Source organism: Phalangium opilio, unplaced genomic scaffold, assembly GCF_054372755.1.
Source record: "Phalangium opilio isolate 3A_F unplaced genomic scaffold, DU_Popi_V2 ptg000061l_1, whole genome shotgun sequence".
Classification (NCBI taxonomy): Eukaryota; Metazoa; Arthropoda; class Arachnida; order Opiliones; family Phalangiidae; genus Phalangium; species Phalangium opilio.
The window spans coordinates 4,800,507-4,811,197 of record NW_028324178.1 but is presented as its reverse complement, the minus strand read 5'-3'; the positions used below and the strand labels follow the sequence as shown (position 1 = coordinate 4,811,197).

General features: G+C 39.9%; 1 protein-coding gene across 1 annotated transcript; it reads left to right on the top strand.

Annotated features, from left to right (window-relative positions):
• Positions 1-4,251: 4,251 nt before the first annotated feature.
• On the top strand, positions 4,252-6,460 carry LOC149663980 (uncharacterized). Its single transcript, XM_089841976.1, has 4 exons — positions 4,252-4,303; positions 5,239-5,498; positions 5,577-6,050; positions 6,108-6,460. The coding sequence occupies exons 1-3, from the start codon at positions 4,252-4,254 to the stop codon at positions 6,018-6,020; spliced, it is 756 nt and encodes a 251-aa protein (XP_089698102.1). The 3' UTR covers positions 6,021-6,050; positions 6,108-6,460.
• The last annotated feature ends 4,231 nt before the right edge of the window (positions 6,461-10,691 follow it).

Sequence of the window (10,691 nt, the reverse complement as noted above, 5' to 3'; positions counted from 1 at the left end):
TCTTCAGGCTGACGATGAATATGTATGAAATGTTAGAGATTTGTCTAAATTCTAATCTTAATCAACACTAGAATTTATAAACCCTATATTAAATCATACTCTCTAATCAACATATTGAGAATAACAGCTTTGAATAACTTTTCTTTCTTTCAGAATTTAGAGCAATGATTTTCGTGTAGCCATTTTTAAAGGTGGCGTCGATAATTTCAACTTCGAGATATCTATTTTTTTATTACGTTAATGAAAATCATCTATTCAAAATAGTAATTTCAAAAAATACTTATATATTTGAAATATATTTAGCACTTCCAGCAGTCATTTTCGAAGATGGCGCCCTAACTATCAGTTGCACGTCTTCAAAATTCAAGTATGATGTTTAGACGGTGTTCAACATAATTATTACCAATTTTTATAATTTTTGAACCATATACAGTATCTAAATGACATTGATGGCGGCCATTTTCCAACATGGCGGCCAAACTATCTGATGAATGGCTTCAATATTTTACTATGAGGTTCACACAGCTCTGATCATAATAACTATCAATTTTCATAATTTTCCAACAACATGGTGAAATATACTGTACCTAGCATTAACGGCGGCCATTTTCCAATATGGCGACCAAACTATTAAACACAGAGCTGTAAAATTTGGCCATGATGTTCATGTGGCTCCAATCATTATGTGTACCAATTTTCATAATTTTTGAAGAAGAACGTGGAATACATTGTAGCTGGCATTCCCGACGGCCATTTTCCAAGATGGCGGTGAAAGCTCGCGCTCTAAAGCAGCGGACTTTTAGTATATTTTTTGTTGGGTCAAAAACAACACATGTACCAATTTTCATCTTTATGTTCAAATGTTCTAGGTCAAACCCTAAAAGTCCTGGGCTATAAGGTGTCTGTCTGTCTTTGTGTTAACTTCTGCTATTGCTTTTTAATAAATTGCAATAATTGCATATCTAGGTAAATAGGTTTGTAGGCAGTCTTCCTCTTGACTCAGAGAGCTAATATATTGGTTTTCCCAAGTTTTTCTTAAATAATTTAATAAATACAATAATTATTAATTATTGTGTTTACTTTTCAGTGACAAATCAAAAAGCACGGTCTTAAAATAAATGGGGCCTAAGTAGGGAGTCAAAAAAGTCCTCAAATATTATTTCACGCTCCGTTTTTTACCTTAACATTTTTCATATATTATCCCTTCTTTGCTAGGCTGAAGATCGTCTATGTTGAGCTAGTAAGGATAGTTTTAGTCACAAGAATTGAAAGAATCAATTGTCGCAATAAAGCTACCATTTTTGGACCCTTACATCACTTTCCACCCAATTTTGGACTACTTTGCGCAAATTTGGATAGTTTTAGCACCAATAATCGAAGGAATCCATTTTTGGATTAACGTTAGCATTTTTGGATCCTTCCATCACTTACCATCCAAATTTGGACTACTTTGTGCAAATTTGGATAGTGATTGGACTAATTTTTCTAAGAGTGTACTTCCATAATAAAATAACCTTTCTCGAATTTTAAAATGCCTTTTCCAAATTACTGTAATCTGATAACAGCCTGAAGAATAGTACAATATGTAAACGTACTTTTAAAAAAATCATAAACACGATCCGTTAGTAGATCACATTACTGATTAAATGATCACAGAAAAAGGTAGTTTTTGAAACAAACGAATACAACTGTTTTGTTAAGAAATGCTCAAAACTCAACACAAACACTGCTATTTCCCAAAACAGAAGCCACTATTTCTAAAACAGCAGTTTTGAAAAACTACGCTGTTTTTTTGGAATCGCGGTTGCTATTTCGAGACCTGCTCTACAGGGAACTGCTCATATGAGGTCCACCCCTTTATAAGGTGTTTTTACAAGACCGCGCTAATCGTTCCCAATATCCCCGTGCCAACTTAGCTTGCTCAGTTATATATCGCCAATGAATGCCCTTCTTGCCAAAGAAGTTTTGAACTTCTGGGTCCGCAATTGTTGACCAAACTAATTTAAGCTCCTTATCAGCCTTTTTGAAAGTTTTAGCATTATCGCTATAACAAATATGTGGAATGTCTCTGCGGCCAATGAGGCGTGAAAATGCTAAATGGATTCATGGTTTGACAGTGACCTCACCAGTTCGAGGTGAACTGCGCGCACAGGTGAGCAAATAAATATGTGCCTCTCCCATATTTCCATCTAATTTTATGTGAATTGGGCCCGCAAATCAACCTTTAAGGCGGAAATTTCTTCAATTCTTTCCCTTGGAACATTAGCAGGTAGTGTTTCCCCCTGAGTGGCTCATAACGTTTTACATGGAATGCAATTTTTTACCACGCTTTTAGCCAGGTGCCTACTTGCTGTCACCAGGCAGGAGAGTTCCTTACTCCATGGTTTCTACTTCCGCGGTTGGTAATAAAGGTTTTAATCAGGCGTGACAATTGACTAAGGAAAAAAATTATTCAATGATTGTACGCTTGTTAAAATTAATACAACCATTGAAGAGTATAAGCCCCAGCGATTATATAGTGATCTTCCCTCCAATTTGGTAACGTAAAAATAAATCTATCTGAAAAATAAAAATAAGAATTGTATTAACTATATATTTTCTTAATAAACATTGACAATAGACAATGTACAATTTTGAATGCTGGGGGCTTATGAAATAATAATGGCCTCTATCTGGAAGAAATGCATTTACTGACACAAAAGTAATTTTTTTTTTAAATTTTTTTTTATTATTTTTGCTTTTTTTAATTTTTTTTAAATTTTTTGGTTTCTTATATTTTTTTGGGTTTTTTTTTGCTTCTTCTTATCTTCCCCATTTAACTAAGTAACCGCTTCCCCTATGTCCGTGCTAAAGCTATACATTACGGAAAAAAATTCGCCTAAACTCTGTATTGGGATGTCTGCAATAGGGACAACTTGGTGCATAATTAGTGTAATTTCGTAAGTTATTTTCGAAATTTGTAATCAAGACCCGGTTAATACATCTTTTTCAAAAGTAGTCATGACTGCACGGAAGTGCAATCATACCTATATTTTCAATCTTACATATTACGTATATCCTATTATTTAGGGGTGCATGATCCCCCTCTATTTCTAATTCCGCCCCCTTGTCCCACCGCCCCATCACCAACCCCCTCTTGTCCCTCCGCCCCATCACCAACCCCCTCTTGTCCCTCCGCCCCTGGAACTTCACGTCCGGTCTTTGTATTAAAATAGAACATGGACTTTCTCACGTCATCGTACACGATTGAAGCGTTCGGGTACCTTGGTAATAATAAATGGTTTTAGGTAAAATACATCGTTCAAGCCGAATTAAGGTGGCGCTTTCAATTATGGCGTTTAAAACTTTTTAGATTCTTAGACAGAAATATTTCTCGACATTTTCTTACATTGAACGTTCATTTTGTAATTTTTGTTATTAAAATAGTAACCCCGTGTTGAAACTTTCCATAAAATCCTACAAAAATAACATCTACTCACCAAATACGGGAAAAATAAATTCAACCCGGGGTTTAACCCTTCTAGAGCACTAACCTCTAGTAATACCTTCGAAATTTCACTCCCTACCCCTTTTTTCATCTTCTTTTGAAGAAACCCCGATAAAGTAGCGAGCCCCCCAAACCAAACCCGGGCGTTTAAAATGAAAATAAACTTAAAATTTTAAAACCAAAAACTTGTAAATAATTTCGACTTTCGAGTAAAGATAAATCCTAAAACTTTAAACCCTGCAATGTACTATTGTTTGCTGTGGGAGCAACCAAAAGAGATGTGCCGATAATTTAAAACAAGCCAACACCTTAACTAAATCTATATTGTAATAGCTTACCTTCCAGTGGCAATTTCTTCGGCAAATAGAACGCTTGGAAGGTTTTACGGCTCTTCTAACCGCCTTCTTTTCAGCTGTGATTTTAGCTTCGCGTTTTCCAGCTCCTCTAAATCTGGCCCGTGATTATGATTTTTTCTCACGACCAAAATCCCGTCATTGACTGTCGCTGTTGCACAGCAAGCTTTACCGACATCTGCATCTGGAAGTACCCCTTTCCTCCAACATCTTAAATTCATGCTACCTCCTCTCGAACCTTTGTTGTTGACGTATCCATAATCGTCGTAAATATACACGGCGGAACCAGGTCTCTTTCCTTCGATTGTCTTCATGATAAATCAGTTTCAAAGACCCGCTCTCTTTAAGTGAAAATTGCAGAATGAATGAACGCGCTGGATAAGTACGATTTATTCTTCTTCTCGGTGTAACATGATAACATCGTGGAGCGCACAAACAGATTTCTGGGCGAAATTATCTCAATGTTCGTTGGTCGAGATAACCGAAGATGGGACGAGAACTTACCATTTATCCAGTTCGCCATCAACTCGACTACACGTACAACAACAGGAAGAACTCCTTTCTACCTTAACATGGGTAGGGAACCAAGATTTCCCTGGGACTTGGACGTGGGTATGCCAGTAGCGGACTTTGTTGAAAGGTTCGCATCGCTCTCGGCTTTAGCGAAGCAACTTGTTTTGTCTAAAGAACTTGCCAAGAAAGCGCAAGCACACCAGAAACGCTACTACGATCAAATTCGGGAAGGGATGGAATTTCCCCTTGGTGTACTTGTTGTAACCGTTTGAGATGAGATCTCTATTTCATTTGATTTTAAATTACGATTTAAAAACATTAATGTTTTTCTTTTTCTTTTCTCTCATTTACGTTTTTTCAAATTAAATTTTTGAAAAAGAGTTTTTCACATAACAAATTGATTTCTTAAATAAACGTTGATTTAATACTCCTTAATTAATATTACATGAATCGATTTTATCTTATAGGATCCTACATATATTTACATTAAATTAACTATTTTGGGACATTACATGTGCCGATTTATATAACATATATAGTACTATCCCTTGAAAGATGACACTAACCCTTTAAATTCCAAGTTTCCAAACTAAATAGAATAGAAGCCATATATCGCGATTGACAGTAAACTTTCCAGAAAATTGCAAAATAGAATCCCCGTACCAGGCCGTATCGTTAACAGTACAAAATCTAGAAAAACCAGATCAGTATTTTTCAAAACAAGCATTGGCCTACGTGCACTACGTGCATGGTTTTTCCAGAAAGTGCTAGTTTCAAACTCATAACGTCATCAAGACGCCTCGTGATTCGTCCAGAATCTACTGCCTTAGAACCCCTTGTCAAAAAGGATAAAAGCCCATTCTGGGGGCTCTCCACACTTTCCAGCGTTTAATAGTCCAAAGAAAAATTCGCATCCTCTAGGAACATTGCGCTCGTTTTGCAAACTTCTCGAAGAAGCTCGCCGCTCACGCCAGTATATTAAAGCTCCCTTAACTTATCAAGAAACCAGTTTTAATTTGTTCGAGAGTTTCGTAACTCGCGTTAATAGCAATGACGGCCTTCTCAATTTCATTGAACGCTTTACGCCAACGATATTATTCCTCTTATCGCGTACGAGTATAAAATCTGCGAGTCTTCTAAACAAAGTAATTTAAATTGGGAGCGATTAACTTAAGTCTCTGTTAGTTTTCAAATCTACTAAGCGTTTTGATTTTTATAAATAGGTGGAAACCGTCACCGTGTTTGGAGTTTTGGCCGAAAAATTTCGTTTGCTTTGTCAATTCCACGGAATAAGCGGTCAAAAACATTTTGATGTTTTATCACCGATATTAGAAAAGGCATTGCAACATTCAACGGGTATTGAAGACATAGCTAGGGAACTGTGGAACTCCGTCTTTGCCCCAATAAGTGCTTGTAACGATATTTTTGAATTGGAAGGCTCGTTTATTGATTTGGGGGAAATTGGCCAAACTTCAAGCGCTGGATCTTTCTTGAACACGTCCGATGGCGCGATAGTTCCTACTGATACGTCAACCCCAAGAAAAACTGCGGAAGCGATAAAGAAAACTCTTGAAAAGGACATTTTTAAAGTACCATTTGACGAATTAAGTGACGAGGAATTTGTTAAAATTGCTTCGTCTAAAAAAGGAGCGCCTACTATTGACTAAACATCGGAAAGAAGCGAAGAAAGAGAAAAGGTACGCCACCCTATTTTAACTTTGAACCTTAATTAACTTTAATTGATTTTCTTTTAGCTTCATTCATACTCGTACTGAACCTTTGGACTTTCCATCTTCGAACAGCGAAAATGAATTGTCACAAATACAGTAGGGAAGAAGAATGCGTGCCATTTAATCAAATCCCTTTTTATGTACTTCTTACCCCAAAAACAAAGTGATTTTACAATTAGTACGCTTTACACTCTTCACTAGGTTATTTTTACCATTTTTAAAGTGGATCTTTACCGTTTAATAAGTAATTTATACCATCAATTACAAAAATTGTGTTTATTTCACCAAAGTCTACAATAAAACAATACAATAATAAAAGCAATTATTGAACCAGTATTGCCTTCCTAACCCTTGAGGGTCGTCCTCTTTTCCGCTTCTCACCAATTGGAACATTTTTTGCTTCTGGAGGAACTGTTGCTAGTTTTTCTATCAATGCTATTCCGAGAAGATGCTTGCATACATATGTTTTGAGAAACGGTGGACACGTACATGATCCTATTTCCCAGTCGTTTGATTTAATCTTAACCATCCATAATACCGAGCAGGAACGTTTGAACGTTTCAAACTTCTTCCAATTAAACATTGTGAATTGACGATTGTACATAGTAACATCTTTTTCTTGCAAGGGAAGATTACCGGATGGTGTTATGTAATATATTTTTTCACATCCTGATGTTCTGGTTCTAATTGATGGATTCGACAACTTCCAGTTATAAGCATCGGTTTTAATAGCCAAAGTGTAAGTAGGTATTTGGGCGAACGGACAATGATTGACTTCACCCGGTGATAACCTTAGAGACCAATCCGTGACCATTTTCTTCAAAACATAAATGAATTGATGCAAAGGCAGGCGCTCGCGAAACGTATAGTCCTTTTTGATACATGCATTTAAAGATTCAAGACCGTTGTTAGTACAAGGGGAACCAAAGCTTTGCCCAACGTGCCATCCTCTCGATTTCTGCAAATACTCGGAAGTGAAATAGGACAGAAAATGAATTGATGCAAAGGCAGGCGCTCGCGAAACGTATAGTCCTTTTTGATACATGCATTTAAAGATTCAAGACCGTTGTTAGTACAAGGGGAACCAAAGCTTTGCCCAACGTGCCATCCTCTCGATTTCTGCAAATACTCGGAAGTGAAATAGGACAGAAAATTTTGAACGGCACGGTTGCACTGCCACTTCTTTACGAACAAATCTGTAGCTGCGTCAAACTCTGTGTTTGATTTGCACAATTGAAATCTACTGTTGTCTCAGAGTCACAAACTGATATGTTTACAGGAAAGAGTTTTCGGTTTCTATCTGAAAACCCGGCTATCAATACGAGGAAACCGTTCCATATAAGCTTGTACGTTGCGTCAACATGAAGTGCCATCCCAGCCACAATTAGCTCTTGTAGTCTTCTCGTAGTATATGAGAAACGGAAGAATCGTTTTCCCTTTATTTGTATCATGTATTTACATACATACGGCATGTCTGTGTCAACAGGGATTGGTGTGTCAGCCTCAATAAATTTGCATAATTCCCCCATAGATATGATGGGTTCACCGTTAAAAGTCAGTCTCACACTTTTTAAGAAATTACTTTAACTGCATAGTCGTTGGTTCCTTGAGTCCAGCTTCTTTTATCTTTCCGAGAATAGTTTTGGGTTTGGTCACACCGTCCTTGTACAATTGTCTAATCCTGTTTTTGACGTCATCGTGTATGCCGTGCTGCTCCGAATTAGAGTGGGATATAGACCGAGTGGGGAAAGATGAAGCCCCGCCCATTGACATGCGCGGTAACCACTGGATGTTTTACTTCCAACAGTAATAGGTAGATGGCGGGAAAATTTGGTCTTTGGCGCGAAATTTAAATTACTTTTTTAAGATCGTCTGCTTAGGAGTCTGCTCAACATTATGCGTAATCTGAGACTGTACTATAGTATTTGGGCAATAGTGGCATGTCACGCACCAAGTGCATTACACGACTTTTATTATATGCATATTACAGAGCTGATGATCTGGTGTAATGTAGAACATCTTTTTTCATTTTAAAGGTAAGGAATTTGTTTCTGATGTGCATTCATAGCCTTACAAACAAGTTTACAATTTTTTGCTCGACATTGCAACAACTTAGCTCAACCTCCAATTGATTGTGGAGCATTCTAGTTATGAAAGAACTTAATTCTTCAAGTGGAGATTTCATGCTTGTAATGTTTTGTAGAACTGTGTCCAGGAATTGTTCAGACAGGCTAACGAAGTCTAATAGTCTCGATGAAGGATGTTTGAGGTTACCAAAAGCCTTGTGCTGTGTAAGAACTTGTAACCGTAAAATTAGAATGTAGGAAAGGGAGCCTAATTTCACGGCTCACAAAGAATTAAAATAAAACTAGCAATTGAAGAAGTTCCCAGGCTACCCGTTTAAAGGACTTATTGTCCATGACTAACTATATTTACCAGATGGTCCATTGTTGTAGGAAGAATGACGCAGAGAGATAGAACTTATTGAAATATTTAATTCTCGAAAAACAAAAACACGTCCGTACTGGTTCGCGTTACATCACAAAACTGACTGCCCTTTACAAAGAGCTAGTGGCGCTTAAGGCGCCACTTGTGAGAAAAAATGTAACTAAGAAATAGATGAAGCAGACGACTTCGGAGGAACGTGGAGGGCGTCGTTACATAATCCCCCCCGGAAAAAGTCGTCTGCCTTATGACGAGTCGGACTCGAGCGCGTCCCGGTGCTCCGGCGATCTTCTGGCCGCGCCTTCCGTCTTGGTTCGTTGGCGGCGGCGGGCCTTGTAGGCCTCGCTCCGCTTGGGACGTGGCCGAAAGCAGTTCTTTTCGTGGTGACGTCCCAACTGGCAACGGCGAAACAGGGTGTACCGCTCGTCCGGGACCATATTTGGCGGCGCGGCGCTGGTTGGGCGGTTCACGGAAGCCGCGGGTGGTGGGGGTGTCGCCGTGGAAGTTCCCTGGCCGCTGTCCGGGGTGGTGGTCGCTGAACATTCGTGGCTATTACAGGGCGGAAACCAAGGAAACCGAGCCCTCGCCCACGGCCTCGTCCAAGTGGTGGCATCACGTTGGGTCGACTCCCTCGACCTCGTCCCTGACCAGGAGGATAGGCGGACAAGATGTCTGCCACCGGCGACACCCGACCAAAATCGGATGGGCGGACCCGTAGCTTGGGAACGGCAGGTGCGGCGGCACCTGGTGGAGGTGCGGTGGTAGGCTGAGCCGGTGCGGCGGCTGCCATGAAGGCCGCCGCGAGATGTGCGGGAGGCAGCCAGTTCTGGGCCGCCTCGTACTGTTCGAGGACCTCTCTTTGATTGACTAGGTCGGCTTGAACCTCTTGGTGGTGATGTGGAATGGGGTCGGTCTGAACCTCTGCGGCGGCAGTATCGGCCGCCGCGACGATGGAAACCCGACGATATTAAGTACGAATGGAAACGTTGTTCCGTCAATCTGACAAGTCTTTGTACCAAAATCCAAAACGGCACGATGTTTATAGAGGAAATTTTTTCCCAAAATAAAATCGTTTGGTAGTGAGGGAACTACGTGAAATACCTGCTTTAGTTTCAATTGTCCTAAGCGGAAGGTATAACGTTCATCGCCTAACACTATGCATTGAGTCTCTTCTTCTTCCGGAAGTACTAAGTCTGGTTTCAAAGTTCTGACTAAATTACGCCACTGATATAAGCTGATAAAACATGCATCAGCGCCTGAATCTAGTCTGGTCGCGAAAGTCCCATGCGAATACACGGCTTCTATGGCCACGGGAGGATCAACCTCACAGCGACGCACATCCATAGAGCCAATTTCCATGAGGGGCTTTATTTTCTTCGCGCGGCGGGAAGACGATACCCTTTTTGTCTTCCCGCTTTCGCGTTTTCCGAAGCCTGTCTTTGCACGACTTCTTGTTTGTCCGGACAGGTTGTGGCATAATGCCCTAAGAGTCCGCACTTATAGCATTCTACGAGACTCAAATCGTTTTCCTCTGTCTTAACCTGTGTAAGAGTCATTGGTCTATTGGTATTTCTTGATTTAGGTGTCGCAACCTTTGATTTTGCCCCTCCCCCCGGCGGTTTAGTTAAAACCGCGGTTGCGGGAGATTTTCTTCTCCCACTGGATTCACGCGGGGTAGACTTTGCACTGTCTCTAGGATACAATGAGCTAGAAGGGGTCGCTGGTAAAATTTCTTCTGTCACGCGGCCCTTTTCTATAAAACTGCGCATTGTCCTTATGTTGTCGTTTAAGACATGGATGCGTATCTCGGGGAGGATATTTCTCTTGCAAATACCAACAAGTTCGGAGTATAAGATCCCGGTAACTGCGCGTTGAGCGCCGCGAACAAAGCTTGTGGGTTGGCGGAATTCATGACGCGACAGTTAATTCAAGCAATGGCACAAGTAATATTCACAAGTACGCGTTTAATCACAAATGGTAATGTCAGTCTTAACGAGTCCTGGCAAGCTCGCCATTTTAAGTAACCGTAAAATTAGAATGTAGGAAAGGGGGCCTAATTTCACGGCTCACAAAGAATTAAAGTAAAACTAGCAATTGAAGAAGTTCCCAGGCTACCCGTTTATAGTACTTATTGTCCATGACTAACTATATTTACCAGATGGT

Excerpts from the sequence above, each read along its gene's own strand:
- LOC149663980 (XM_089841976.1), top strand. The coding sequence starts at position 4,252 with ATGATAACATCGTGGAGCGCACAAACAGATTTCTGGGCGAAATTATCT. Across the intron at positions 4,304-5,238 it reads CTGGGCGAAATTATCTCAAT|CGTTTAATAGTCCAAAGAAA; the intron begins GTTCGTTGGTCG and ends CACACTTTCCAG. Across the intron at positions 5,499-5,576 it reads CTGCGAGTCTTCTAAACAAA|GTGGAAACCGTCACCGTGTT; the intron begins GTAATTTAAATT and ends TTTTATAAATAG.